This window comes from Vanellus vanellus (assembly GCF_965231255.1).
Source record: "Vanellus vanellus genome assembly, chromosome: 9".
NCBI classification, from domain to species: domain Eukaryota; kingdom Metazoa; phylum Chordata; class Aves; order Charadriiformes; family Charadriidae; genus Vanellus; species Vanellus vanellus.
The window spans coordinates 19,546,118-19,573,115 of record NC_138914.1 but is presented as its reverse complement, the minus strand read 5'-3'; the positions used below and the strand labels follow the sequence as shown (position 1 = coordinate 19,573,115).

Below are 26,998 nucleotides of genomic sequence, written 5' to 3'. Positions count from 1 at the left end.
CTGGTTAGGGAAATAGCCTCCAGTTCCATCATGGGGAACTGCGCTGCAGTGCGTAAAGCAATCATCTTGCAGAAAGGTGGGTTTATGCTTATGGACTAACAACTACACGTATTTGTCAAAAGTTATGTGAGCATTTTGTGTGGCTGGGAGAAGGTAAAAAAAAATATTGCATGGGGTTTTTTTTAACAGTGCTCATTAGAAAAAAAATGTTTAACACGAGGCAAGAATGAATAACTACTTAAATTGTTAGTTTCTGTAGTCTGGTAGGTGAACAGCTAAATTAAAACATTGCAGCTTTTCTCACCTGTTGTATCTCCTCCTGGACCTCTAGGTTTCTTATCAAAATCTTGATAAATACCAACACTTTCTACAGATCCAGAATCAGACCTTCGTGTAGATTTCTGAGGAGGAAGGGAACATTTGAAGATATATTTGCACTATTACTTTAGAAGCACTTACAACAATAGCTGTTAAATGTAACATGATTGCATTACAATCTTTTCTTTATTATTATTAAATCCTAGTACCTATTTTTTCCCCAAGAAGTCTGCTTCATAGACTATTTAAGCCACATTCTTTACAGCTTCAGATGAGCCAATTGCTTTACTTTACTTCACAGCAAGAAAATAAGTCACTGAAAATCCTGAAGAGTTTATGTTGTGTTGTTGGTTACAAAATTATTAAAAGGTATAATTGTTTGAATCCACAGTGGGAACAACTTAAACTGTGAGAAAATGTCCCTTGGACATATGTTCATTTGAAAGAGGAGATGGGAATCACTGTCATACTGGACATGCTGAAGTCGTATCTCTGTGCGACATCTGTCTTTAGCAACAGGGAAACAAATTTTATGTATGGAAGATCCCCAAGATCAAATTTTAGTAATGAAAATATTAAGCTTTTCTGTGTTGTGAAATAGCTGGAGCAACAGCTCTCACTTTTCAAAGTAAATATCCTGTGAAAGCTTAGGAACACTTATCTTAAAGGAAGCACTGTTGGCTTTTGTGATATATTTTCCTGTTTTCTTTCAGAGCTTGTGTCTGAATCTTTATTTGCAAGTCAGAAGATGACCACAAGAGACAGCCATGCCACAGCAGGACATGAACAATGTAAACTATAGGGCCAGTGTTAATTCCAGAGGAGATTTCTGTCTGTATATCTCAGATTAATAAAAGTTATGAATATCTGGTATATTTCTCCTTATTTATTTAATTTTAACATTCAAGTGGCATTCTAAAGTTGAAGCATGGAAAAACAGACTTCAGCATTATGATACCACTGCTTAAACAATTAAACAGAAAGGGTGAAATAACCTTGGTACCATAGAAGAACAAACTTGGATTTCAGGAAACAACATATCTTTTTAAGAATTCTTTGTCAGGTGGAATTTTTTCCTGCCAGTTTCAACTTTAGGCTACTGACATCTTTGTTAGTCTCTTTACAGGTCAAATTAAAAAGAGAAAGTTGTTTGCATTTCCTCTGTTCCAAACTTAGTTCCCCATAAAAGCGACATAGAAAAGATGAAGTAAAACCCCCCAAATGCTCTGAAAATGACTAATTACCTGACAAAAGGCAATAAAGCATACCTGGCTAACTTGATTTAAAGCTTCAGCTAGCAACTTCTGGTTTATTCCACATAAGTTTGCAACCTTCTTCTGGCATTTATGATGCACATTCATCCCACATTCTAAAAGAAATGTAAGGATGGTTATAAAAGCATCAGGAAAATACTGTTTAACATATTACAACAAAAAGGGCTGTTTCTCTGTGCAGTCCAGAAACCTTGTTATAAGACCAGATTCGACATGGATCTCTCATTCTTAATAAAGTTGCAGTTTTAACCTTTAACTCAATGAAGGTTACAAAAATTGTTCAATAGGAACAAAAATCCAATCATTATTATTTTACTCTCAAAATCTGTTACAATAAAGAAAGACCATCTTGCCTTTTTGTGGGAGAATTCTAAAACGGTATTTACAGTAAATGTTTTCAATACGCTTTTAGGCGCTACCTTGAGTCAGACTTGCCAAATTTCAGCTATTCCCTAAGCAGTAATTTTGATTATACTCAAGATTACACCTCCGCAGCATGTTTCTTAGCTCAGCCAAGGTGAGCTTCTAATGGAGTTGTCACATGAGCCAAGTGCCTATTTGTCTGTCTCTAGTACAAAAGCTTTTTCAACCACACATGGACGAGATGAATCCCGTCCTATATAACACACATCTAGAAATGCACAGTGTGTAGCAATAGCTCATCTCTAGTGGGGGGTGGGAACACTGAAAAAGCATGGGGAGGTCCCAGCTGCCCTCCCGCCTCCTCCCTACCTTCACATTTGAGTCCTTGTTTGACCAGCCCCCAGAGCAGGCTGCCGCAGTGGTCACAGAAGGTAGGGCTCATGTAGTTGTAAACTTTGAAGCGATGAGGCATGTCAATGTTGAAACGTTCCTTCTGAAACTGAGGACAGGGAGAGGGGTGAGGGACTCTACCCAAAACAGGACCAGCTTCTTACAGAAAACGGCTTGGGTATTACAAAGCTACAACAATTTTGTCTTGAGTACCCCAGTCTTAACATCTCGCAGGAAAAGAATCTGCCCATCAAATACTACCCACCCCCTTGCAGGGCTTTTAACTACTTTTCTTGCTTTAAAGTTTCATCCACTACACATTACATATAATTTTCAAGAGAAGACAGCAACTTGGGTTGTACAGCCAAGCACCTCCCAAATGGACCTGGCCTTTTCTATACAAGGTTTTGTTAAAATCAGGAGTGTTTAATTACATAATTACACTCTAAATATATTGTTCCAGCTCTTACCATTGTGTCCCTGCTGTTGGCTGCAGTACCAGTACACCTCCCAATGATTTTATCAATACATTTCTTATGAATAGCAGCATTGCATTCTTCAAGACATGCACAAGAAAGAAAAGGATTCCTTCAGATAATAAATACATGGTTGTTCACATTCCACAGCGCAACGTAAAAAACACGCTCCTTTACATCATGCTAGATACACCAAGACCTTTATTTTCTATCAAGATTATGAACTTTTTAAAGCAGCTTCCTCCCCATTTTCTTTTTACATCACCTCTATTTCTAAACTAAATCTGCTGCCATTAGGAAATGCCACCAGCATTTGATAACAGAAGAATAATATTATGCTTTTGAGTTTTGCCCTTTGATATCTCCCCTACTGTTGAGTAATGCACAGAGATCTATGCTAAGTCAAAAGCGCTTTTCAATTCAGCTGTAAAACCCATCAATAACTGTAACTCATTTTAGAAAAGGTTTCATAAAAACTGCTCTCATAAATGAGTGCAACTTTTCAATTGCATTACACACTAATGAGAAGAATAGCTAAGTTTAAATCTTGATAATAAAAACTCAAGTAGGAATCATAATTAGACAGCCTTAGGTTATAATGCAAAACCAGTGTTTAGTATCTACTACTACCTATGGTGATGATGCACTGTGCCATCCACATTTTCAAAACATTTTTCATCAGGAACTATTAAATCTACAGGTTAATATGAAAAGCAGTAGAAGAAAAAAGTAAAATTAACTTACGCCTACATTTGTATCCCTGTTTGTTGAGTCCCCTGAAAAACAAATGATAAAGAAGGAAATCATGAAATACACATTTTCTGGAATAAAAGGTGGGCTTTTTTATTTTTACCGTGTCAACCAATCGATCCTTTGCCTATGGGAATATTTATTCCTATTAAAAAACTGGTCTAACTTCTGCTATTCAGAATCCTCTCTTAAGAAGGCAAGGTTTAGAAGATAAGGTAGTATGTTTCGACAGACCAGCAAATTAGGAGTGAAACCCAAGAAAGACAAGGTTTCAATCACATGGGAAATCCTGCTGATCTGACTTACTATGAAAATGGCTTTACTATGAAAGAGATCCAGCTTTTTGCTCTCGACGGGTCTTTACTCTGCTATCAGCCACTTCACATCTCAAAATCTGAGCGTTATCTTTTCAGATCCACCATCTCACTTTCTTGTCAAAGAGCTGCTGTTGATGATGGGCCAGATCTCTTGATGCTGATGAAATTTTTGTCCATTATTTCAGTGGCCAAAATGTTCAAGTTCTATTTTTTAATGTGAAAGAGACAACTATAGTTCCTAGGTATAACAATGCTCTTAGTAAATATATTATTTCCATTTCCCAACACAAGAATTTACATATCATGTTTTGCTTCAATATACCTGAAGCAAATTTGCAATTATTTAGCCTTTGCGGAAGGGGGAAGCTTAGTGTTTCCTTCTTACCATACAAAGTCTTTACAGACAGAGCAAAACGTAGGTTGTCCAAAGAAGGTAGCAATAAATTCATGATTTTTGATGTAGTGGATTTTGGCTTGCTTGATAGCTCCTCTCCTGTTCATAGTTACTGTCCCTTCTTCTTCCCTCATTGACTGTTTGCAATCTAAGGGGGAGACAAGACGACATACTTTTAATACTTTATGGTATTACAAAGATTATTATTTCCTTCTCCAAAACGTTCAGTTTGTTTTTCTGTTGCAGCCTTGTGTTTCTATTTATTTTACACCTGCATTCTGCAGGCTTTCAGTCCAACAAGGGTGGAAGACATGTACACGCTGCTCCCTAAGGCGACTCTGTCATTTGCAAGCGCTTCCCTCTCTTGCTCATTCAGAAGCAGCCTTCAGCAAATGAGCTGAGAGGAAGAAGCAGGAATGGAGAACAGTCGTGCTAGAGAAATGACAAACACAGTTGTGTCTTGAAAAAAGATAAGCTGCTATACATTATGCGATTTATATGCAAGAGAAATAAATGGAAGCTGGAAGGTCTTCTTCAGCAGAAGCTTCTTCACGCTGCTGCTCTGTGTGACCTCCTGAACCAGGACTACAGCAGAAATGCAGGTGAAGTGCTATAGGACCTCCTGACTCACTACTGGACCATACCACTGTAAGATGGGTTTCTTTCAGCCCCCAGGATCATTAAGCAGCGAGGACAAACAAGATTTTCAATTAGACATTTCTATCATGCTATCTCATAATGCTGATGCTGTATCTGTCAACATGTCCCAGTCTCATTCCTCTCCCCTCCTGACCCCCCAAGGAGTTACAGTATATAGTACTATATAATGCTATAGCAATCATAGTACACACTCTGTATGTACTGTAGCATCTAATACTACATACATAGTAATTACGTATAGCATTAGCCAAGAAATAAAAACAATGAAAAAATTCTCAGGCTCCAACCGGCTCACACAGGTCCTTCATTACAGGTTATAGTTATTTCCACTCATTTCTAAGGAAACTTCTCAGTTTCTCTTACAAAAATAGGTGTCTTCTGTCACTATCTTTGAGTCAGACTATATAGCCTTACTTACACATTTTGAAAATAATAGGAAGAGTTTGTAACAGTGGTAGCCCTGTGAACCTGTATCAAAATAGACTGGGTAATTGGTAATTTAATCCTGGGACACGTTTCTTGTCAATAGAGAGGAGCTGTTCAGGGACAATCCCATCCAGCAGGAAAAGACAGAGGCTTGAATCAGTAGCTGGGAGCTGACAAACCGCTAACCGCATCAGCTCTGGCCAGCAGCTTGTGGGTCCCGATCTGGAAGAAATGTGTTTCAAAGTTCAGGGTAATGAGAGATTGCCATTTGCAGGGTGGGAGTTTCCACAACAATGGAGTAAGGAAAACGCCAGAAGAACATTTTTCTGTTGTCAATACGATCGGTTTTTATTTGCTCCATTGCCTTTTATCAATATCAGTGAGAGCTTTGCTTTTTACACCGATAGGAAAAGATTTGTTTCCTTTGCCAAGTCACACTAACCACAGTGCCTGAGCTTACTGCAAAGTTACACAGGAGCCTGTGTTTTCTTGTTCCTAGCAGCGCTCGGTTATTGTCATTTTATTAGCTGGCCGCCACCACTGCTATTCCGACACACCACTGAACCTGGGGCACAATCTATCATTGGATACCATTTTCAGTGTCATGGGCTAATTTATCAGTCACAGCCAACAGCAGCCAGACCGCAGCAGCATGTACTGTCTTAGAAAAGGACAGACCACGTCAGCTCGGAGATTAAGGAAAGATTAAGCACGTTAGTGAAAAGAAAGATCAAAAAAGGTCCTCAGGTTTTGCCACTAGGTATTAATGCACTTTTCTGAGAAACCGGCCATCTGGTTCAGAGAAAAACCCATCCTGCCTCCCCCTGAAAAGCGCTCACAACACGGATGATGCCACCCTGGCACTGATGCCACCCTGGCACTACATACGCCACTGAGTTACCTCTTCCCCTCCGGGAACAGGGTTCATTTCTGCCGTTCAAACAGGCTACTGAGTTCTCCCAATGAAAACTCCCATCAGCTGCTGCACTTCAGCTTGTCCAAGTCTGCAAACAGTACTATCTCTTTGTTTAATCCTGCTGAGCAAATACACAGACCTCACCCACTGTTCCTCAAATGCTTCAGGGAAACCACACACTGAAACGTGCCCACGGAAAACAACTGAGAGTCAGTAACGCTCATATTGTTTCCTGCATGAAAAGGATGTCTTGGTAAGGGTGATGTAATTAGTAACAGCAACAAAGCAGACAAATGCGTGTTGCTTTATACCATGTATTCTGAGGAGATAACCTGTGATGGAGCAGATTAAGGGACAAAAGCCACCTTGAAGTTTGTGAGACAAACAAACCCAATGCTTAGTGAAAAACGTAACAGGATTCACCAGGTGAACAGGACACAGCTTCTCCTCACGCTGAAATACTTGTAGCAATTTAGTATTGCTGATACTGCGTGCAAAATGATCTGACAAAACTTGATCAGGATATGGGAAACTGGTATTTTCTCCCTGTCTGGAATGCTGACATTGGACTTAACAGAAATACGTGAGACTGGCATCTATTTTTTGAGAGGGTAATAAGTAGACTAATCGCTTAGTTTGTATAAAGAAAAAAGACAAAAAGAGAAAAAATACCCACGCTTTCCTTCAACACTTTTTTAACTATGAAGAATCCTTGTGCACAGCAAAACTTCAAAATCTGCATGTGAGAACACAGAGTCTTCACAACCAGCTGCCATATTAAATATTTTTGCTAAAACCAACCAATGTATCAAAGTATAGTTGAAAACATTTTTGTATGCTTCAGAAGAAGCCGAGATGTTTGGACAGCAGCTCCAAGTGAAGCGCACCTGAAGCTGAGATGGCTCTGAAATGACAATGTAGCTCATTTCAATTCACTATGGGCGTGTTTAACAAGTTATCTTTAATGTGTGCATTACCTTTAATATGCAATGTCCAGAAGTTCAGCCAACCATCGACTCAGCTGGGGAATAAAGGCTTTATTCCAAAGATGCAGAGAGAACTAACAATTGCAAGGAAGTAAACTTCCCAACAACTGTACGGATGCAGCGTGGAGACGGAGTGGGGAGGAAGAAAAACAAAGGCAAATCCTTTGCTTCTGCCTCCAAGCAAGTCAGGATTTCCACACGTGAATCGCTTGTCCTGGGCCAGCACACGGTCAGAAAGTCATGTCCAAAACAGCTGAATCAGCAACTAGAATCCAGGTGGCCTCTGCGGCCTGGACCTGAAATTAATCATTTTGGACCTCGCACACGCCATTAAACATAATCTATTTCCTCTATTGAAAACTGTGGTTAATATTTATCACTGACACATTGTTCATGTATTTCAAGGTCCCTTCTCAAAACTTGCAGGTGATCTGAAAAACGCACCTAGAACTCCTCCATGCCGTATACTCATTAAGAAACCGTTAAGCACGCCTATGAATGGACAGTGCAGTTCTCCAGAAGTGCTGTAAACATACGATTCTATACACTATCTAATTGCTGCGCCAGTCCTTCTGAATATTTCGCCGTCCTTACAGCCACTAACATAACATGCAGCCCACAGTCTGGAAAACATTTGCTAAAACAATATCGCTAGGACTCTGCTGAACTGCAATAAACTTCAAGGTGAGATGTCAAATTGTCTCAATAAAACCTCAAAAGTTCAAGGACAAAAGAAAACAACCTCCAGAATAATCCTACTGGATTTTTTTTTTTTAAAGAAATAATAGAAAAGATATTTACCATCTTCAGAGTTAATTTTAAGTTGCTCATTTCAGAGTTCTGTTTGTGAACAGATGAAAGACAACAGTGCTACTGTTAGAAACTGAGAATCAGGACTCCACTTCAAACAGGGACAGGCAAAACATTTTCTGAGCTAGCTGGCTGCTCAAGTTGAGATTTGCCTGAAACTTTAGAATAAATTATAAAACCTATGAATATTTCTGTTCGGTGTCCCTTTCTGCTGTTCTACTGCCCTGCACTTGGCTTTGTTTTAAAGTTAAGTGTGCCTTCAGGTCAAGAAAAATATTAATCTCACAAAGCAATCATTAAAAAGGAAAACTTGTTCCTCACAAAGGAGACTTTCCTGGTATGAACTCTCTCAGAGGAAAACTGCTCTTTAACCTGGCCCTAGAGAAGATTGCTTTACAGATCATCTGTACAAAAAAAAAAAAAACCAACAACACAAAACCAAACAACCCTACCGACAAACATTTACAGAAACACAAGTTTCTCAAAAGTCTACGTTTCTGTGACATGAACTTGCTGTGCTAAATAATTTTGGGGTTTGTGATCATCACAACATTTCATTTACAGGTAGTGTATTAATATTGCCATGTATTTCTCCCTTTTTTTTTTTTTTTCAATCTATCTCCACCATTCTCAGTACTTGCGGATTTTACACTGCTGACATTTAAGTAGCAATACCAATAATTTGCTCTCAAAGCTGGCACACAATTTCAAATTATCTATCTCGGCCCCAAGCAGTTATACGACAAGCTTTAGCACAAGCAGTCCAAAACGGTGTTATAAACTCTTAGCAGCACCATTATAAAAATGTAATATGTAAATGTAATAGTGCACGTGTTTCTACTGTAAGAAAAGCCACAAGTCTGTTATGGTCTGTTCTGCGCAGAAACTGGGACACCCACGGCACACGGACTTCTTGTCTTCTCCTCTAAATAAATGAATGAAGTCCTCGGCCACTGCGCCAGCACCTACTACTCTTTCGACTTACACGTAGCAGAGCATTGAGGAGGGCTGCTCTGCAGCTACATTCAGCATGTCTCTACTGAAGTAGTCTTTCATAGGCATTAACAAAGTCAATGGTCTTTTAGAAAAGTGCTAAAACAAAACACCAGAGTTTTAACAAGACCTGCCTTTCAAGCCAGGAGAAAAAAAAAATCCCATGTCCACACTACAGTCTTTGTAGCGCTCACACCATCTGCAGAGCTGCTGTGCTAACACAGTCTGTGCTCAGCTGTACACAGTCCTTTTTCTTCAAATTTCAGTAAGTGTTCTGGTTAACACTGTTGCACATATACCCGGTATCTCATTCGCTGTGGTAAAACAGAGAATAAACTGGAAAACAGGTCTTCTCTTTTCTTTTTTAAATTACAAAGGCACAGTACAATCATCCTTTCAAAATACAGCTTCTAAATCAAATTTCTAGTGAATGTATAAGCTATATCAAATTTTCTCTCCTCTACACAACTTATTAGCTACCTTACCAACCAAATACACCGCCAACTTTGTGTTCATGAAATTACTACATCTGCAAATGTTTGATTTTCTTTAAGAAACTTAAGCTGAAAAATGTTTTTATTAAATTCATGCAATCATGCTTCTAGATGCAGATTAAAGCAGATGCTAGGTGCCACTGAATAACTCCCACATCTGCCAAATTTTAAGAAATAGCATTCTCTCAGTTAAACAATTAAATCATACCAACTTCCTCAGTTACAATTATAAGGCCCAGTTCTGGCTTTTCAGCCCTCATCATTATTATTTACTAATAACGCGACAATCCTTCCCCAACACACCTCATCCATAGAGAAACTTACTTCAAAATCTTAATTTAGACTCATACAATATGCAGGCTGGGATAGCAAATCTGTTATTTACCCTATTATTTTTCACCGATGCCTGAGAAAAATTCCAAAATCTTACGCTTCCCCAACACTCATCTCAACACACACGGAGAAAAACATATTCAAAATATATGCAGCTCTCTGGTTCATGTTCCTCTCCCAGAAGGCAGATACTTGAGATATCAAAAGCTCACATGCAAATTACTCACCTTCTGATAAATCTAATAGCATTTTAAGGAAAGAATTCACTAACCCTTTCTCCAGGAAGCTGAAGCCAGCAAAACAGCAATTCAGAATTCAAAAACAAGATGCAAACATAGTTCCAAAGCCTCCAAAGCTGCAAACACCGCACAAGACACTCAGCAGTACAGCCAGCCACCTCTGTGATCCTGGGTTTTCTTACTCGATAAGGTCATTAACTACATTTGAATAAACAACGATCAAGCAAAGCATTAAACTCATTGCAACGCCCACCTATTAAAACTAAAGCTGCTTTACAGAATTATAACCTAGTTTCAATACTACAACGAGAGAAGGAGGGGCAGAAAGAAAACAATATTCTGAAATGGAAATGGGGGTCAACACGCTGTTCTCGTGTCTCACACACCAGAAGAAAAACTTTTAATTGCCAACACAAACTTATTTTCAAATCACAGGAGAGAAGACAAAAAAGTTCTTTGACAGCTCTGAGCCAGGACTCTGCAATCCCCGTTTTACAGGGTCTAGAAAGAAAAAAAATCCTCTAGGACTGGGAAGACTTCTCATATGTAGCCCCTAAATTACCTGCCCAGGCCTCAATCTGCAAAAAGAATATACAAATGAAATGTCTCAGTGTAGCCGATCACGGAGCAAATTTTAATATCCGTTTGTTCCATTAAAATTTTCCTCTAATAATAAATCTGATAATGGAATAATAACACACTTACTTCTCAATACTGGTTCCTACCATCAAAGCAGAGAAAGGCAGTTCTATCTAAAGAAGGCAGAATGTTTGCTACTTAGAAGGAATGGTTGAAAAACAACAGCTTTAATTGGCAAAACAAGCCAAAGAAAGAATTAGTCACTTTTGCAAAGTGCTTGGAGATTTCCAAACAAAAGGTAGCACCTATAACTCAAAGATACTAATGGTAGCAATGCCTTCAAATAAACTAGGGAAAAACTGAAATACCAGTTTCAGAGCAAGCCTTTTTTAGTATTTTAGCAACACGGTTACCATACAGTTCTGTACGGAGAGGCGCGCCAGACGGCAAACAAAATGTATGTGCAGAGGAAGGAATGCGAACTGTCTCTGAGCTTTCAGCTATTAACTAAGGGTTTTAGCAATGTGAAGAATGGAAGTTAATACAAACATCCTTGTTACGCACTAACAAACTGCTCTGCTCTAACACTGGAGACCGCCAATTTAACTAGAGAAAACATTTACAGCAGTGCAGCGATGAGCCAAAAATCATTCAATGTTTGCCTATTTAGCAATGTACAGATAGCGACATGAGGAAGGTCTATAATTTTGAGGATTAGTATGTTAAAAGGTATTGATGTTTGATGTGAACACTGCAAATATCAGCATGAGTGACTTTCCTTCGCAAAATGTAGATGTATAAGTGTCTTGAAAGGGAGTTTCCACTGCTTCTGAAGTCTGATTCCCAGAAAGGTATTGGTGAATAATTTTCTATAAAGCAGAAGGTAAATAGGAAGTTGTTGCAAAGTAGAAGGTCTAACAAGAGCATTAACATGGGAATCTTAACTTGCCAATTAAAGTATAGTTGCATGACTTAATAGTCTGGTATTTACGCTTCTCCCACTACCATCTGTAATCCCTAATACAGGCAATTAAAAGAATTGCAAGAACATTGTATCTATTTTTAAATTATTTTCATCAATAACTAAGCACAATTATTTTAGTACGTAGAGCACGCAAGTATATTACCTTCATACTAACAGCTAATAGCAAATTATGGAAGGTTTTCTCTTATGCCATCTCTACTGTTCCTCATGTCTGTGCGGAGAGGAGGAAATACGCTTCAGCCTCAACAAATAAGCAACCAAGAACACTGAAGTTGGTTTTCTACAGTTTTGGTTAAGAAACTTCTAAGTTTCCTGGACAAATGGATTTCTGTACGTCTCATTAGCGCTCCTCATACCACTACCCCAGGGAACTGCCTTGCACAGGAAAGTCATGACGGAGACCAGGAGGAAAGTTTTCTAGTATAATGGCTCACAAGAGTTTTGAATGCAAACCAGAATACTACTGGTGCATAAACAGAAAGCTTTTCATCTTCCCAGAAACGGACTTCCTTACAAGCTCTTCAGAGCCACGGAATTTTTTAAAATTTTGTTTTCAAGAGTTAACTTTTCATAAAGGAAACCAAAATAACGAGTCTATAGGTTGTTTTTTTTGCCATTGCAAAGATAAAATGTCAACCCTGAAATGTCATGTACTGCATATCACATTCTGTCTTTAGTAGCTTTTCTAGTAACTGCTACACAGATTGCACATATGGTACAAAAATGTATGGTACCTTCACAATTAACTTGTTCTATGAGAGCAGAACTATGTTCCCGGTATATATCTGGGGGAAACAAAAAACCCAATGCTTTAAAACTTACTGCTTACTCTTTCAACTTATTATTTACAAATACATAGTATTAAACCACGTAAGACCGATAAGCTAGTATGGCAGACCAGTTCAATTCCCAAGAAATAATGGTTTCGTGACTTCTAGTACAGGAGAGTTTTAACCCCTAGCTAAGCAAGTTGCGAGATTTACATAATTTCCTCTAGGAAAGAATTCCACAGATATAAACCCGAGTATTTTGGCGGGGATTTGTGTTACTGTACTTAAAGCTTCCCCCCTCATAACTATTGTAGATTTCTGACATATACAGATCGTTCACTTTTGAAACTGCTATGGCAGAACATTGACTAAATTTGCATTTTAACACTTAACCATTCACTCACTGTTACGATCACTGAAGACAGACATATTAAACACCCAATAACCCTACAAAACAAATTAATAAAATCAGAAAATTCTACTCTGTACACCAGGTACAGAGTAGAATTTTTTTTTGTTTTTGTAAGCTACATCCTGTGTTCCACAAAAGGAATGTGAAAAAAAGTTTTGTTTCTACATAACTGAGTGAAAATAACCAGTTGGCATTACCTGCATCTTCCAAAAAATACTGCACAGCCATCAGCACCTTCCCCTGAGGTTGTAGGTCAAGCTATGGAAAGAAAGATATCAACAGTGAAGTATGTGGTTGACTGAAACTCTCAGGAATTTAAACAGTTCTTTTTAGGGAATCAAGGTATAATGTTCACTAACTATTGGATTACAACCCCCTTCCATAGCTCACTGCTGCAGCTGAACCAGGTTTTATTCTACTGCTTTTACTAGTGTGCTGCATTGCTTTGATGTCTACCCAAAAGTTCGGCGCAGTCAAAGTTCACATTTTTGCATGTCCCTTTCCCATTTCTGCAAAGATGTTTGTTGACTTCTGTTTTTACTACCAGTAAACTCAATTTGCACAGGAACCGAGTTTTAAAAGAAAGAGTCTATACAATCCTTTATATGTTTATTGAGAGTACAAGCCACAGAGATATCAAATACCGTTGTCTGTAATCAGAAAAACAGTGGTATTGTCAACGTTTATTTTACTTTCCCCCTCAAACCATTCACACATGGTTTCTGTTGCAAATTCTACAGACCAGCAAAAACAAATGCCTTTTAAGCCAATAGCTGAGGTCAGTTCCTGTGCTCAGAAAGTAGCTACTAATTCTTAAACTGCTGCCTTCATAAAACGTAAGAAGCTATTAAGCATGAAAGAGTCTGATTCAGTCTTCAGCACAGAGCAAAGTATCCCTGGATTAACAGTAAATACAACTTGGAAGGGAAAAAAAAAAAGAAAAATACAATTACATTAGATACACCCGTGAACATATCGCCACAAATCCCATTATCCTACTGGGATAATGACTAAGTTTTCATCTTTAAGGTAACATCTGACACTCAAAACATTTGCCCAACAAAGCTTACAGAAGGCAAAGACATCAGTTACAGCTACTTCTGACGGGCTGCCTCTCCAGACACAAAAATAACCTTATAGGCTATGCTAAGTGAACTAACGTGTCTTTGCTGGGCATGATGGTCTGTCCATGTCACGACTGAGGTCATACAGAGCAAGTTTAATGCTGATGGCGCCTACGTGGTACCTGTTCTATGGATAATAAGCAGAGGATTTCAGACCATTGAATCAATAAGTTTTAACTGATCACTAAAACTAAAAACCAATCACTATTACTTTTAACTACTCTTCTGAGTAATTGCTGATCTCGGAATTCAAGTTAAGGTGTGGAAAAAGAAGTGTATGATTTCAGAATGTAACAGGTGAATATAAGCCAGTGAGATCCTACTGACCTAGCAAAATCTGTAAGCCCCTTCAATATCAAGCACCCCTTTAAGAAAGGTTTTTGCCAAGATCTGCTTGGTGAGATAGTTAGATTTGCACATACTCAGAAAAAAATCCTGCCATTTACAGCAAAAATGCACTTGATAGAGAATAGGAGGGTTTTTAAGAAAAAAAAAAAAAGAAAAAAGAGTATTCCCATACTAAGCTAGGAAACAACTGGATACTCCCTCTCTTCATATCCAGCATTCAGGAAAAGCATTCATATATCCAGAAAAGAGTTCCTGTATCCATCCTCTATCAAGGAAGGACCAGCATCACCAATTGTGTGAGAAAAGAGATGCTCATCAAGTTGGAGGTAACCAGAAACTATCTGTACTACCTGCTCATGCTGCTTTAGCCCACCCAAGAGAAAAGGTCTCCTGTAGGGTTCATGTTCTGGGCAAGTTCGGCAACGCTCCAGTCAAGGCAGCTTTGGATACAAGACTATGGGTGAGATTCTAAGGAGACCTGCTCACGTTTAGCAACTATTTCCTTAGCACTAACTGTACTCCACATATAGAGATGAGCAAATTAGCAAAACACATGTAGTTTCTGGGCAAGCTGTCTGGAGTACAGCTTTACACGCAACTGGATAATGGGAAAAACTATTTATAGCACCTATCCACCTAGCTAGACAGCTCTCACCCAAATGATAGGATATCCTGATATTCCTCTCTGAATCTTATTTCTGCATTTGGAGAAATGTTGAATAGTCGGGATGCTAATTAGAGTTGCTTCAAGATTTTACAGAGTTCTCAGGGCAATAATGCCTCATCACATTCTCATAACCCTTTTTGTTGGACCAGGATCTCAGCAACTTCAGTTGCATCTGAAAGTTGAAAAAGAAGCTAGAGAATAGGATTTTATAAAGATGACATCATTAAACCCTCAATTCATTGAAAATTCTTTGCAACACATCAACTAAATGAATGAAACAACACGTTTGGCATTTCAGAAAACTGGGCTCAGGGTTTTGATCCTCCCTGCCTCTGTCACTTTCCCCTCTTTCTAGACATATAAAATACATAATATTTTTTTATTTTTAATTTTCTGTTTATTCACAGCTCACACTGCTTATTGAAATCTGTTCACATATAATTATTTAAAATTTGTTGTTTGGGTTTATGTAGTTTGACTACATAACTACTGGTATTTAGGCTAAATGTATATTTCTAAGTTTAAAACTACATTAAACCCTAACTTTACCTCCCCTGTTACATTTCTGAGATCAATATTCAGAATTGTACTCAGTGCAATACAGGAGCAAATGACACTCAGCAAGATGCCATATCCCTTGACTTCACCTACAAACAATTGTTTGGGACACAGGTGTAAGAAAAGATACCAAGATAACAAAAATGGGGATTAAAGGATCCCCATTATAGCAGCATCAAGCAAACTAAAATTTGTTGTAAGAATAAATAAAAAAATTAGAAATTCTAATAAAATGAATAAGCTTCACCTTTCTTTTTCTCTGGATGAATTACAATGATCAGATCCAATTTAAATGTCTGCTATTTGCTAAAAACTGTGAGGCTTTATAAAATAGGCACTCAATATGATATATGCCATTATTTCAAACACTAATGCTATGGATTTTATCAGTTTCTTGAACTTTGATTGTACATTATCTGCTTAAAAAATGCTGCTAAAATAACTGTCTTACAAGCCCTGCCACACATGCTAAAGGGATCAAACACTCATAGCTTAAAAGGCATAAGGCATCCGTTCAGCTTGAAAGAAACATAACCAGGTCAGCAAGTTTAAGGAATTAATCTTCCTTACCCAGAATTCTGCTTTGCCGTTGCCTTTCTTGCACCGCTCTGCCAGGACTGACACACCTACAGTCACTTCAGATAATGGTTCTTCTGCTGCTTTCATGAGAACAATCTGAATAACCCGTCCTTCATAAATGTGGGCATCAAAAGTTGATTTCCATTCTGGATACATGGTTGGTTTCTTCTGAACTAGAGTTTTTCCTCTCTCTGAAAGCCACAAAAAAAGAACAGAAACTGTAAAATCAAATAAAGTAGATCTGGTACTTAAACTAAACAAAATAAAACAAAAGATAGAATCCTTGTACTGAAACCAAAAGCAGACTTACTACTTCTTGGACTGTGGTTGGGACAAAGTTCAAATATTCAGTTCAAGCATTCATGACTTGGAAGGCAAAGCTCACCCCAACTAACACGGCATGCAAAGGCAGTGAAGGTGTTAATGCGCAGCCAGAGAGACCAGGAGGGACAAATCCCGTTCTGGAATTCAGAAGCTGGTTTAGTCAGTCAGCTTGACAGGGAATATTTGCATAGCTGCTTTCTGGTATCAATCTCCACGGCATGTCGTCTGATCATAGTGAATACCTGCTACTGTAAGAAAAACTAAGATACGTCTTACACTGACCTAGTTTAAATTGAAACAGGTGGCTGAGAAATTAAAAGCTCCACATTTCATTAATCTACTTGCAAGTTATCCCAACATTTCACTTCTATTCATAAGTCACTCTCCTTAACATTGTGCTCTCTCTCTCTCTCTGCCACAACTGCTACTTTTTAAAGGATATTACAAGGCCTTATCTGTCCTCTCTCGCACATACAGACATTGTGTAGTTAAAGAATAAGGAAAAGGCTGAAGGGACCTCAAAAAACATCTTAATTTTTTTGTAACATTTACCCGGCGTCCCATAACAGGGTCTCCACAGACTCCTTCCTTAGCAGTTTTTACAGTGCTTCACCATTCTTATTAGATGGATTTTTTCCCTAATATGCAGCTTCAGTCCCTCTTACTACCAGTTAACCTAATTTTTTCCTGTCCTTACCTCTGGCACAGAAAACAGCTGGTGATTGCACAATCTATAACAAGCTTCAGCGTATTTCTACACCTGGGTCTCTTAATAGTCTCACCAACACATCCAAAATGATACTGCCTCCTAAACAACCACATCCAGCTCTTCACTGTGACTCTGGCACACGATGCCACCTCCCCAGTTGTTTCTCTGTGATTTGCTGCTGAGCCAATTGTTCCCTATCTGTGCTCAGGTAACTGAATGTAATTTAGTACATTCTGCACAATTTCTGCTATTTATCAAGATCATTTGCTGCAACACAAGTGCTTTCTAAGTGCCTCTCCAGCTCTGAATGATCCATTTTTCCTTTAAGTATGTAATCTGTTTTCACAATGGCAAGGCAATAGCAAAGCAGATTAAATAGTTGGACCCTTCCCCAAGAAGCTGCAATGTGGTCTGTCACTTAAAATTAGCAATGGAATTTACATTCACTTTAACCAAGGAAGAATTAGATACTTATTATTTAAAAATCTTCCTGGGAACTCAAGGCAGAGTTTGTGTTCATTCATTAATAACTTGCTCGATGCACTCCACTTAATTGTGCTGAGCTATCCAAACAAGAGTAGCAAATAGTGTCCTTGTACTTCTTTATTAGGGAATGACTGCCAACAACAGCATTACAAATTACAACTTTGACAAGCAGACCTAAGTCTTCTTGCCAAAGGGCATTCTGAAATGCTCAGAAACAGACACCTAAGGACCTCCTCCATTTCAACACCAACTTGAGCATTTCTCCTCTACTCAGTCAAAAGCTTTTATCTTGAATCTGGGGAACTCTGCAGAAAATAAAACTCAGGTCCTTAGCAGTGCAAACATACTTCCAGAGCCCTGTACTTCATATTCTTAAGTATGGAAAAATTTGAAATATTATGGTGAAAATATATAGGGAAAGTTCAAGCAAAACACAATTTAGAGATTATTAGGACGGACAATAAAGGCGAGGGAGAATTAAAAGCAGGCTGTCTGCACAGCAAGGCTTTTACACTCATGTATTTTTTTGATTGCTAAAGCCAAACCCCTTCATCAAAATGGCACGCTTCAGGAGGCATCCTTGGGAATATAAGAAATGCAGAACCTTATACAATAATTCAGGGTTTGCAGAACCAGCAGCAGCAGAGAACTATTTCAGTCCATTCACAGGACTCTCCCTATTCCTATGTGCCAATTAATATATTCTTTGATCACTTACCATATACGTTTTTACCCTATGTAAAACAGAAGGAAGTCATCCGAATTACTGGCAACAATTCCAGCCTGGCCACGCTGCTTTTGTAATTAAAATCATACTAATCAAGACTTGTCATGGATCACACTGCCTGCCTGTAAATGAACACTTAGGTGTCAGGAAAGAACAGCCTTTAGGAAGAACAGTGTTCTTACCCCTCCTGTATTCAGGCCTCCTTTGTTTCTCTGCTAACACTACTGGCTTCAAAACACAGTATGTTTGCAAACTGGCTTAATACTTAATCATTATGCAAATGACTTTCTTCTTCCTATATAATAAGCTTTTCCTTGATCCTGTTTCAGCGTGCAAATCCAACAAAAGTTATTCCAGATCCTGTCAAACTGATATTAGGCACATCAGTTTCTTTTCCCGATTACCCCAAGCAGTCACTGCTCCAAGGTTCACTGCACCCTCCTCCCCCATTTTTCAGCGCTTCAAAGACACATGCAAACAAAGAGGAGAAATGTTGGGACAATTCTACTTTTCAAAAGGAAATAGCTGAAAAAAAAGAAGTGGATTTATTTAGACCACTTCCACCTCTCCACACATTTAGGCAGCTGCAACACTTTCAAGACCATTTCTTCAGAGGTTCTCCCAACAGACTAGGAAACGGCTTCTTTGGAGCACTGCACCTTGTGTTTGAAATCTAAATGCAGTTTTTCCCTCAGCAATAAAGGGAAAGCCCAATCATATTGTGAAGAAGAAAATTCACCCTTTGCTGCATTCTATGATGTTTTGTGAAGCCCTAGAGCCATAATGCAGGATTAGACGTCTGCAGTCTAACCCAGTACAGCAACTCCCTCTCATCCTGTTTGGCTGCAGTGATTCTAGCTAAACATCACAAAATACTATAAACCTTTGGACCAGTTTCTATAAAGAATCAGTCTTTGAAGGCTGAGTGCCTGCTGAAAAGGGAGGAACAAGACCTTGGGTGCAAGTCATTGCAACCAAATAATTCTGCCAAAATGCCTCAGTTCCTACAGCAACCACCACATACGCTTCTCATTGAAACTTATTCTCCAAGTCAGTAAAGACCATTTACTACACTATGCTTGAGGATGGCTCTCTCAAACCTGCTGCAGTTCAGATCCCTCTTCACGGCACTCCACTACACCACCCTCTCCCCTGCAGAGCTTCTGCAAGCCAGTGTGCCACTTGCGGAACTGGAAAGAACAATGCTTTATTTAGCATTTGCAAACCTTTGTCATGCAAAATTCACAACTCACCTTAACCTATGCAAAAGTGACATTTCAGCTGTTTCACCACATATTTTGTGAGTAGTTGTGTGTTGGTGGTGAAGGAAGAAACAAGAGATCTTCCACTTCACCCTACCAAGTGCTGAGCACTCTGGCCATAGGACAAGAAAGCACTAATAAAGAGGTCTTGTTTTAAGGTGGGGACAGAGATAAAAGTCATTGTTATTCCTGCCACTCTGAAAGAAAAGATCATGTTGAAGTGCTTGGCATGACAGGAACAGCAGGACTCATTACCATTCATAGACTAAGAGGGATTACAGTATTTCTCAAAAACTTATTCAGAAAAGCATCACCATTTGCAACCTCACCTGTAGTCAATGCTTCCTTCATCTTGATAGCACAGAAAGGCTGTAGTTGTTCCCCTTGATTCTGCACAGGTCCCAGCTCAAATGAGTTGAAAGATATCCGTAAGAAGGGGGCCATTGCTCACAATGATAGACAACCTAAGTGGAAAGAAGTAAATAAAAATTGTAGAATAAAAGATCTGGTCTGAGACTTGTAAGAAAGCAATACACATTTCTCAGCAGCCATCACAGCTGATAGAACCCATCCTCTAAAGGTTGCAAGTCTTGAATGTGGCTTTGAGACCCTGATCCTGAAGCAAAACCGGTACATACTGAAACAACAAAAGTGTAACATGTACAATCAAAGACTGAATTTAAGACACCTTTTTAACCATACCCTGCTACAAGTAAGGAGCAGTAATGTCTTTGCCTTAGACATTGCTCATTTTTTAAACAGAGACCCTATTCATTCACATACAAGTGTATAAACATTCTTATCAAATAAGTAGTTCACAAAGTAATAGACAGATTTCCCCCCCCCCCCCTCACACCTGGAGTGAAGGGTGGGTTGGGGAAAAAAAGGGAGGAAGTTTTGTCTGTTCCACAGGTTCCTTCCCCGGTATCTCTCAAAATGCAAGGAGGGAGAGCTAGGAGGAAAATCAATCATCTAAAGCTCACATTATTTTTTTGCTTTTAAGGTACACATTATTTTCTTTTTTACTTGCTACACAGCCTCAAAAATTCCTAGATAGAATTGTAGGCACCTCAATAGGCAATCAAATTACAAAAGGAACACCTTTGCTAAATTTAATTTTTAAAGATTATCTGGGAAACTACTGAATGTACATACAAATTTCTGGACACTGCAGCAAAAACTCCTACCAGATGTACAGTAAGCGTAACATGTCCTTAAGCATGAACAAGTAATTGCACTGCATACCAGCACTTGATCAACATTAACCCAAGTAATTGGTTCATACGCATGAGTTCACACTTTCTCAGATACACACACAGTTACAGAAATTTAAAAACCCTAGGTATTTCATTGGACAAGTGTGCAGTTTGTTTTCCATACGTAATGTGGAAAACAATGTACATTCCAAATACCGAACTGAATACCAAACCAAGTATAATATCACATGACTTCTATTCAAGCAATGGTTTCAGGTGGCAGCGTACTAATCCTAGGAAGCATCACAGAGCTAATGATTCAAACTGTGAGCCTCTATACCTCCACATACCAGGCAATGGGAAGAGGTAGAAAACAACTCCAGCACTACTGTGTCAGCTGGTTTAAACTGTCAGGAATTACGAGAATCCAAAACACCTGTAATTTCTAAGTCAGCAAACTGGTGTTTCACTACAGTCTTCCCTCATTCTTAAGGGCTCCTGAACGTAGAGCACATTTCGGTTTACAATTCACAGCACCTTCAGCAATGGAGTTAGCCCTGTAGCTTGTATGTCAATATTGTTTTGTGAAGCAAAAATTACTTATTCAAAGGGTAAGAGAAAACAGGGATTTGATAGCAAGGGAATGCTAGTATGATCAGAGTATGAGGAATGCAGAGAAGGCGAGATTAGGAGAAAACAGTTAACAAGGTAACAGGAAGAGATGATGAAAAAAAGTAAAGAATTGAAACTGGGCTGAGCTGGCCTTCTGACTGTAGATTGTTAACCAGCACAGTCAAGCAGCACTAGGAAGAACATTTCAAGCAATCTTGCACATGCTTGCACGTTTTTTAACATAAAGACATCGACCTGAGAAGCAATTAACATTCCTCTTATATCTCTTAAGGCCCAGAACAGTCATTTAGATAAAAGACTCTGAAATCGGAGTCTTTGCAGCAAGACAGCATATAGCTCTTGACACCATTATTTGCACATCACGCAATCTCCCTATGCGGAGACCATTCTCAATAAATGGAAAAATGTTATGACTGTTTCCCTACTTTCTTTTTTGTAGAGTAAGACAAAGTTAAAAAGCAAGTTTAGGATTACTTAGCACTATGGCTTATCCCACTGAAAAACTGAAAGCGATGACTATAATTCACGTTCACACAGACGGTCATCCAGACTCGCAATAAAACAGCAAATCTTTGCCACTAATCCACTGGTTATTGCAACTTGGAGCACCATGTGATGAGACAAAGAAATAAAAATAGACAGCTTTTGTAAAAATTAACAAAGACCATCCGATACCTCTCTTTCATAAATGCAACGTAAACACAATGCTCATAAAGAGTTTTAATGAAGAACACATTTTAGCTGCTCAAGAGACCTTGTGCTCACTACATTTGGAACTACCCTCAAGTGACTAGCTATGTGGCTTGCCAACAGCAGATCACATACAGTTACTACTCAATATGGATGTAAAAGAAACCAGATTTCATCATCATTTACCTCTGGGGAAGCAGTTTTAAGACCCAATTAGGCCATAGGTAGAAACAAGCTGGCTAGGTCAGCATGTAGCTCCCAATGGAAAGTTTATTTGACAGGATTGCAGGATAATTCTGGCTGGAAGGCACAGCCCAGCTAGAAGTCACAATTTCCAGTAAGTCTAGGACTACACTAACAAAAAATTGGAAAGCACTGACAAAGCTAAACTAACAATTGCATGATTTGACTCAGACCATCCGACTCAAGCCAGTGTTAGTCCTGAAACAGAATACAAGGCTTTGACATTTACTTCTTTAATTCCCAATTAACAGATATAACAAATACAGGTATAATGCATACACATTTTGAATAATCCCACAGTCTTCCTCATTTCTGATGACCAAATCATATGAAGGCCACAGTTTCAGCTCAGCTTCCTAGTTTTGAATATGGTTATTTCTCTTAGTTTAATTGTACTTGGCTTCAGTGCAATCTCAAACGGTCGCTCAGAAATGCTAAACACAAGCAATTCAGCAGTTTGGAGAAAACACCAATATCCCAGAATTTCTGATGATGTTTAAATGCGCTCAGTCTAAGGCCATTGTGAAGCTAGAAGATACCTGTTTGCTTTTCCATTTAACAACAACTTAAAAACCCCAACTCAACAGCTTATTTTCACATAACAAACTGTCTGTTCCTGCCAAGTTTCTCTACCCTTATACATTATGCTTTTTTCACAAAAGTAGAGATTTTCAGTGGCTTCATGCAAAATCTTACTATACGTGACAGACTACACTGTGACACAGGGAGGTTAAGTGAGAAAGAAGGATTTGGATTTGCTCCTCGGGCACGTTTTCCAATTCTCTATGCTAAGATATTGCAGTGAGATAGTTGACAAGTATCAGCTGTACTGCTGTAAACAAAAACATACCCCACTAAATCTGGTTTTGGCAGTGAAACTCAGTGAAAGAGATTCCTTTTAATTCAACAAAGTTTCTCAAAATCCCTGCTGAATACACTCAACCAAAGTTTTGTCACATTTGAAAAGCAAAAACATCGAAAGCAATATGTGTGTTTTGCTTGTTGCATTTTAGACAAGAGTCCCTTCTCTAGTCTCCATGACTATTTCAGAAGTGACAGAACAAGCATTGACTCGTTTTCAGAGCTGTATCTGTCAAGAAGTGAAACTGCTATAAAAAACCAGCTATGAAATGAGGGAGATTTTACAATCTACTCATGCAGTCTGCATTGCTGCTATGAAGTATTAAAGCCAAACCGTTTTCCCTAAAGGCTGTGAATTTTATCCAAACCAAATGGTGGAAGAACTGAGATGCAAACTCCAAAAATACTGCAAGTCGAAATTACAGGTTCAATATCTCAAAGAGTTTCAAAGTCATGTGCAATCTGAAAAAAAAAAAAAAACAGGGGAAATATCTTCTAGTAACTTTATTCTATATGGAGTACACAGTGATGGCCACACTGATTCAGAGTACACCATCAGATGCTGTCCAGCACAACATTCATCTTGTCAAGAATCCCTGATCTGCCCCGTTGAAAGCTAAAACCATGTTCTGCGCTATCTGGGACGGATCCTGCAAAATCCACAGTAATTTCCATGAAGCTCTCAAATTGAGAGCTTTTTACTATCTAATATGGAAAAACAATCAACCATATTACTATCGACTATAATATGCATGGAGCGAGAGGGGGGGAAAAATTAAAACACCTTCACATCAATGTCAACATCTGCTGGATGAACAAATACTCATTTTCACATGGGAGTGTTTGTAACACACAGTTTAAAAAAAAAAAATCTTCAAAATAAATTAAAATCTTAAATATTCCAAGGAGAATTTTCACAAGATTTGCTAGCACAAAATTCCTGTTAGATTAAAAATATTCTTCACACAGACACAAGGGAGAAAGAGTAAACTGTAGTTTCTCCCCTTCGAACAGCAGCTATCTAGTTGCAGCTATTAGGGACTTATGCTGCAACTTGTCAGGGTTCCTTTGTTGCTGTATTTCTGCCTTGTCATAAGCAGTGAGGGCAAGTCACCTCTAACACAATCCAGAAAGAAAGACAGGGTGGTGACTTTTACACCACGTGAGAAGTAACATCAAAGCAATGGATCATCTGGAGGAAACGCTGACACAGACCAACAACAGAGCACTGACAAGACTTAAACACTAACGGGCCCAAACAGCACAGACTGTTCCACAACTGGTACGGGACTATATATCCAAGACAAATACAAATAAGAAAACTCCCCTGCTGATTTGAGGCTCTGATTTCCTTGTAGTAGTCTGTAAAACATTTTGCAAATGGACATAAAGCTGCACATGCAGGTCATGGCTTTTCCATGCTGTCTCACAGAAATGCTCTGGATGGCATGCAATGACTGCTTTCTGCTTGACTCCTTGCTCAGGCTGCTTCCAAGGTCAAACAAATGCTTTGAGGAACACCAACACTAGCAGCGAGCACCACACATAGCTGACCAATTGGTGTTCTTCCCTGAAAAGATGCAGCAGAAACTTTTAAATTTTTTTTGATGCAAAAATAGAGATTATTTCCAACATCCAGGTATCTTATTTTACACATGGGTTTCTTGTCCTCCATTCTGGCAATGGACAAGGCACTCCAGAAAGACAGAAACAAACTAATGCCCAACATTGCCCCCACATCACTTTCAAAAACATGAACAAGAACCTCCATCCTCTCTGTGTATGGCCTACAAAGGTGATTATGCTACTTTAATGGCGATAGCACAAGAAAGCCTGCAAGTGGAGATGATGGAAGTGTGATTAGCATCCTTCACCTGTGCACACAATTAATGTGTGCATTATGGGTTTCTTCTTCCCAGGTATGCTGCTTTATGCTCACATTACAGAAAAACTCACACGAAGCAGACAGGTTGGTTATGGTTCTTGAAGAACTCCCGTCACAGGTATTCTTTCAGCTGATGATCAAAATAATCCCATCTGCAAGAGGAAACAAAGCCTATGCTGTAGGACATTTCACTGAACCAAAGCTATGATGCTAACCACTGTCTACATTGCACACCTACAATTAGTCTCCATAGAATTTTAGCAGGTTCTGTTGCAAGCCCCAGCCTCTATTTGATGCTCTGTGGGAAAAAAATCAGTCTAAAAATTAAGTCAGTTTAAAAGAGGTTATTGTATTTGCTGTTATCAACCTTGTCAAGAAGACAGACTGCAGCATTCTTTATCAGCTGGACTTCCCTAAGCACTACTTGACTATTGCACTACTGTCCAGCTAAAGCCTGAAAAACATAACCAACACCAAATCACTATACAAAAGGATGCTGTATGCTCACAGCTGACACACATGGCAAAAAAAAACATTATCTGCAGGTGCTGCTTTGAAAGCTTAAAATTCACAGAGGGTGTGAAAAGTTTTCTCCAAAAATGAGGGCTAAACTCACACATTACATGTAGGTCTCTGCAGGAAAAGGAGAATTCTCCAAAAGTACTGCCCCTGCATCAGCATCATTTTTGCTTTTATTTAGGTTTAGCCACTAAGGTGCAACTATCTCCTATGAATGGTTTAGTTTACTCCGGTTATTAATTTGATTCATCTGTCTGTGGAATCCAAGAATGGTAATTAGAAAAATGAAGCTTCTCAGCAACTATTTTGATAAACTGTCTTATGGAGAAGATTTTACAAACAAAATAAAACAAAACTTAAAATTGGAACGGCGGGACAATATATTTACAAAAGCAAAATATATCTATTACATAATATTTAACAAAATAAAGTTATCTTCAGAAAGTCAACCATGAAAAAAGCATCTTTAAAACAGCCCAACAGCTCGATCACCTACAATTTCTGCAGTAATACTTATAAAAATTTCTGCAGTAATACTTATAAACCAGTGTATCTTCATAAAATGTTTTTAAATAATTACACAACGGGACTATGAAAAGTGAGAAAAGATGACAAGAAATTTAATAACATGATTCAATTTAATTCCTGTTAAATTTATTGCCAGATTTATTTTTTTTTTTGATTCATAACTTCAAAATGACAATTCTATACACTAAATTCTAGAATAAATGCTGTAAGTTTGGTTGGTGTGTTGTTTGGTTATTTTTAATTTTTATTAAGTAGCACATGTAGAATGGTTCAGAGTCCTACAATCCTAGCTTGGAAAAAATGTAGTTACCATTTCCTTCTTTTATCCCCCAGTATTTTCTTTCAGATACTTCTGCTTTTGTTGGGTTAGGACAAGACTAGAAACAGAAATAATGACATAATAAAATCTGTCACTGTTTGTGTTGCAACAGTCTGGAGAAAATCCATCTAGATAAGCCATGTAGCAAGAGATGTTCCTTGGTTTCATCCCACTCAGCCAGGAGCACAGATAATTCCGAGTTTCCACGGCTTTTTTGCATGTTCAGCAGTCCCAAAACTGCCTGAATTTATGGCAGCCATATAAATTGTTGATATTTCCCCAACACTCTCAAGGCCAAAAAAAATTACTGATACTTTCCCTGTCGTTATTATGAGAAACTTTTCAAAATATGAGCATCAGAATCCTTTTTCTGAACAGGCCAACTCCTTCAATCTTGGCAGTGCAAACTCTTGAGAAGCTTGAGGGGAATGCAGAGAGCAGGCAAGCAAGAACTA

The 26,998-nt window shown here is 38.6% G+C and overlaps 1 protein-coding gene across 1 annotated transcript in view; it reads right to left on the bottom strand.

Annotated features, from left to right (window-relative positions):
• PRKCD (protein kinase C delta) overlaps positions 1 to 20,113 on the bottom strand; it is a gene marked incomplete at its 5' end in the record, with an annotated part of 29,759 nt that extends 9,646 nt beyond the window's left edge. Inside the window, 9 exons of the mRNA XM_082487734.1 lie at positions 305 to 401; positions 1,587 to 1,687; positions 2,325 to 2,454; positions 2,816 to 2,901; positions 3,566 to 3,597; positions 4,274 to 4,430; positions 13,083 to 13,143; positions 16,153 to 16,352; positions 19,999 to 20,113. Coding sequence (XP_082343860.1) covers positions 305 to 401; positions 1,587 to 1,687; positions 2,325 to 2,454; positions 2,816 to 2,901; positions 3,566 to 3,597; positions 4,274 to 4,430; positions 13,083 to 13,143; positions 16,153 to 16,352; positions 19,999 to 20,113 — 979 coding nt within the window. The remainder of the gene's footprint in view (positions 1 to 304; positions 402 to 1,586; positions 1,688 to 2,324; positions 2,455 to 2,815; positions 2,902 to 3,565; positions 3,598 to 4,273; positions 4,431 to 13,082; positions 13,144 to 16,152; positions 16,353 to 19,998) is intronic.
• Positions 20,114 to 26,998: the final 6,885 nt, after the last annotated feature.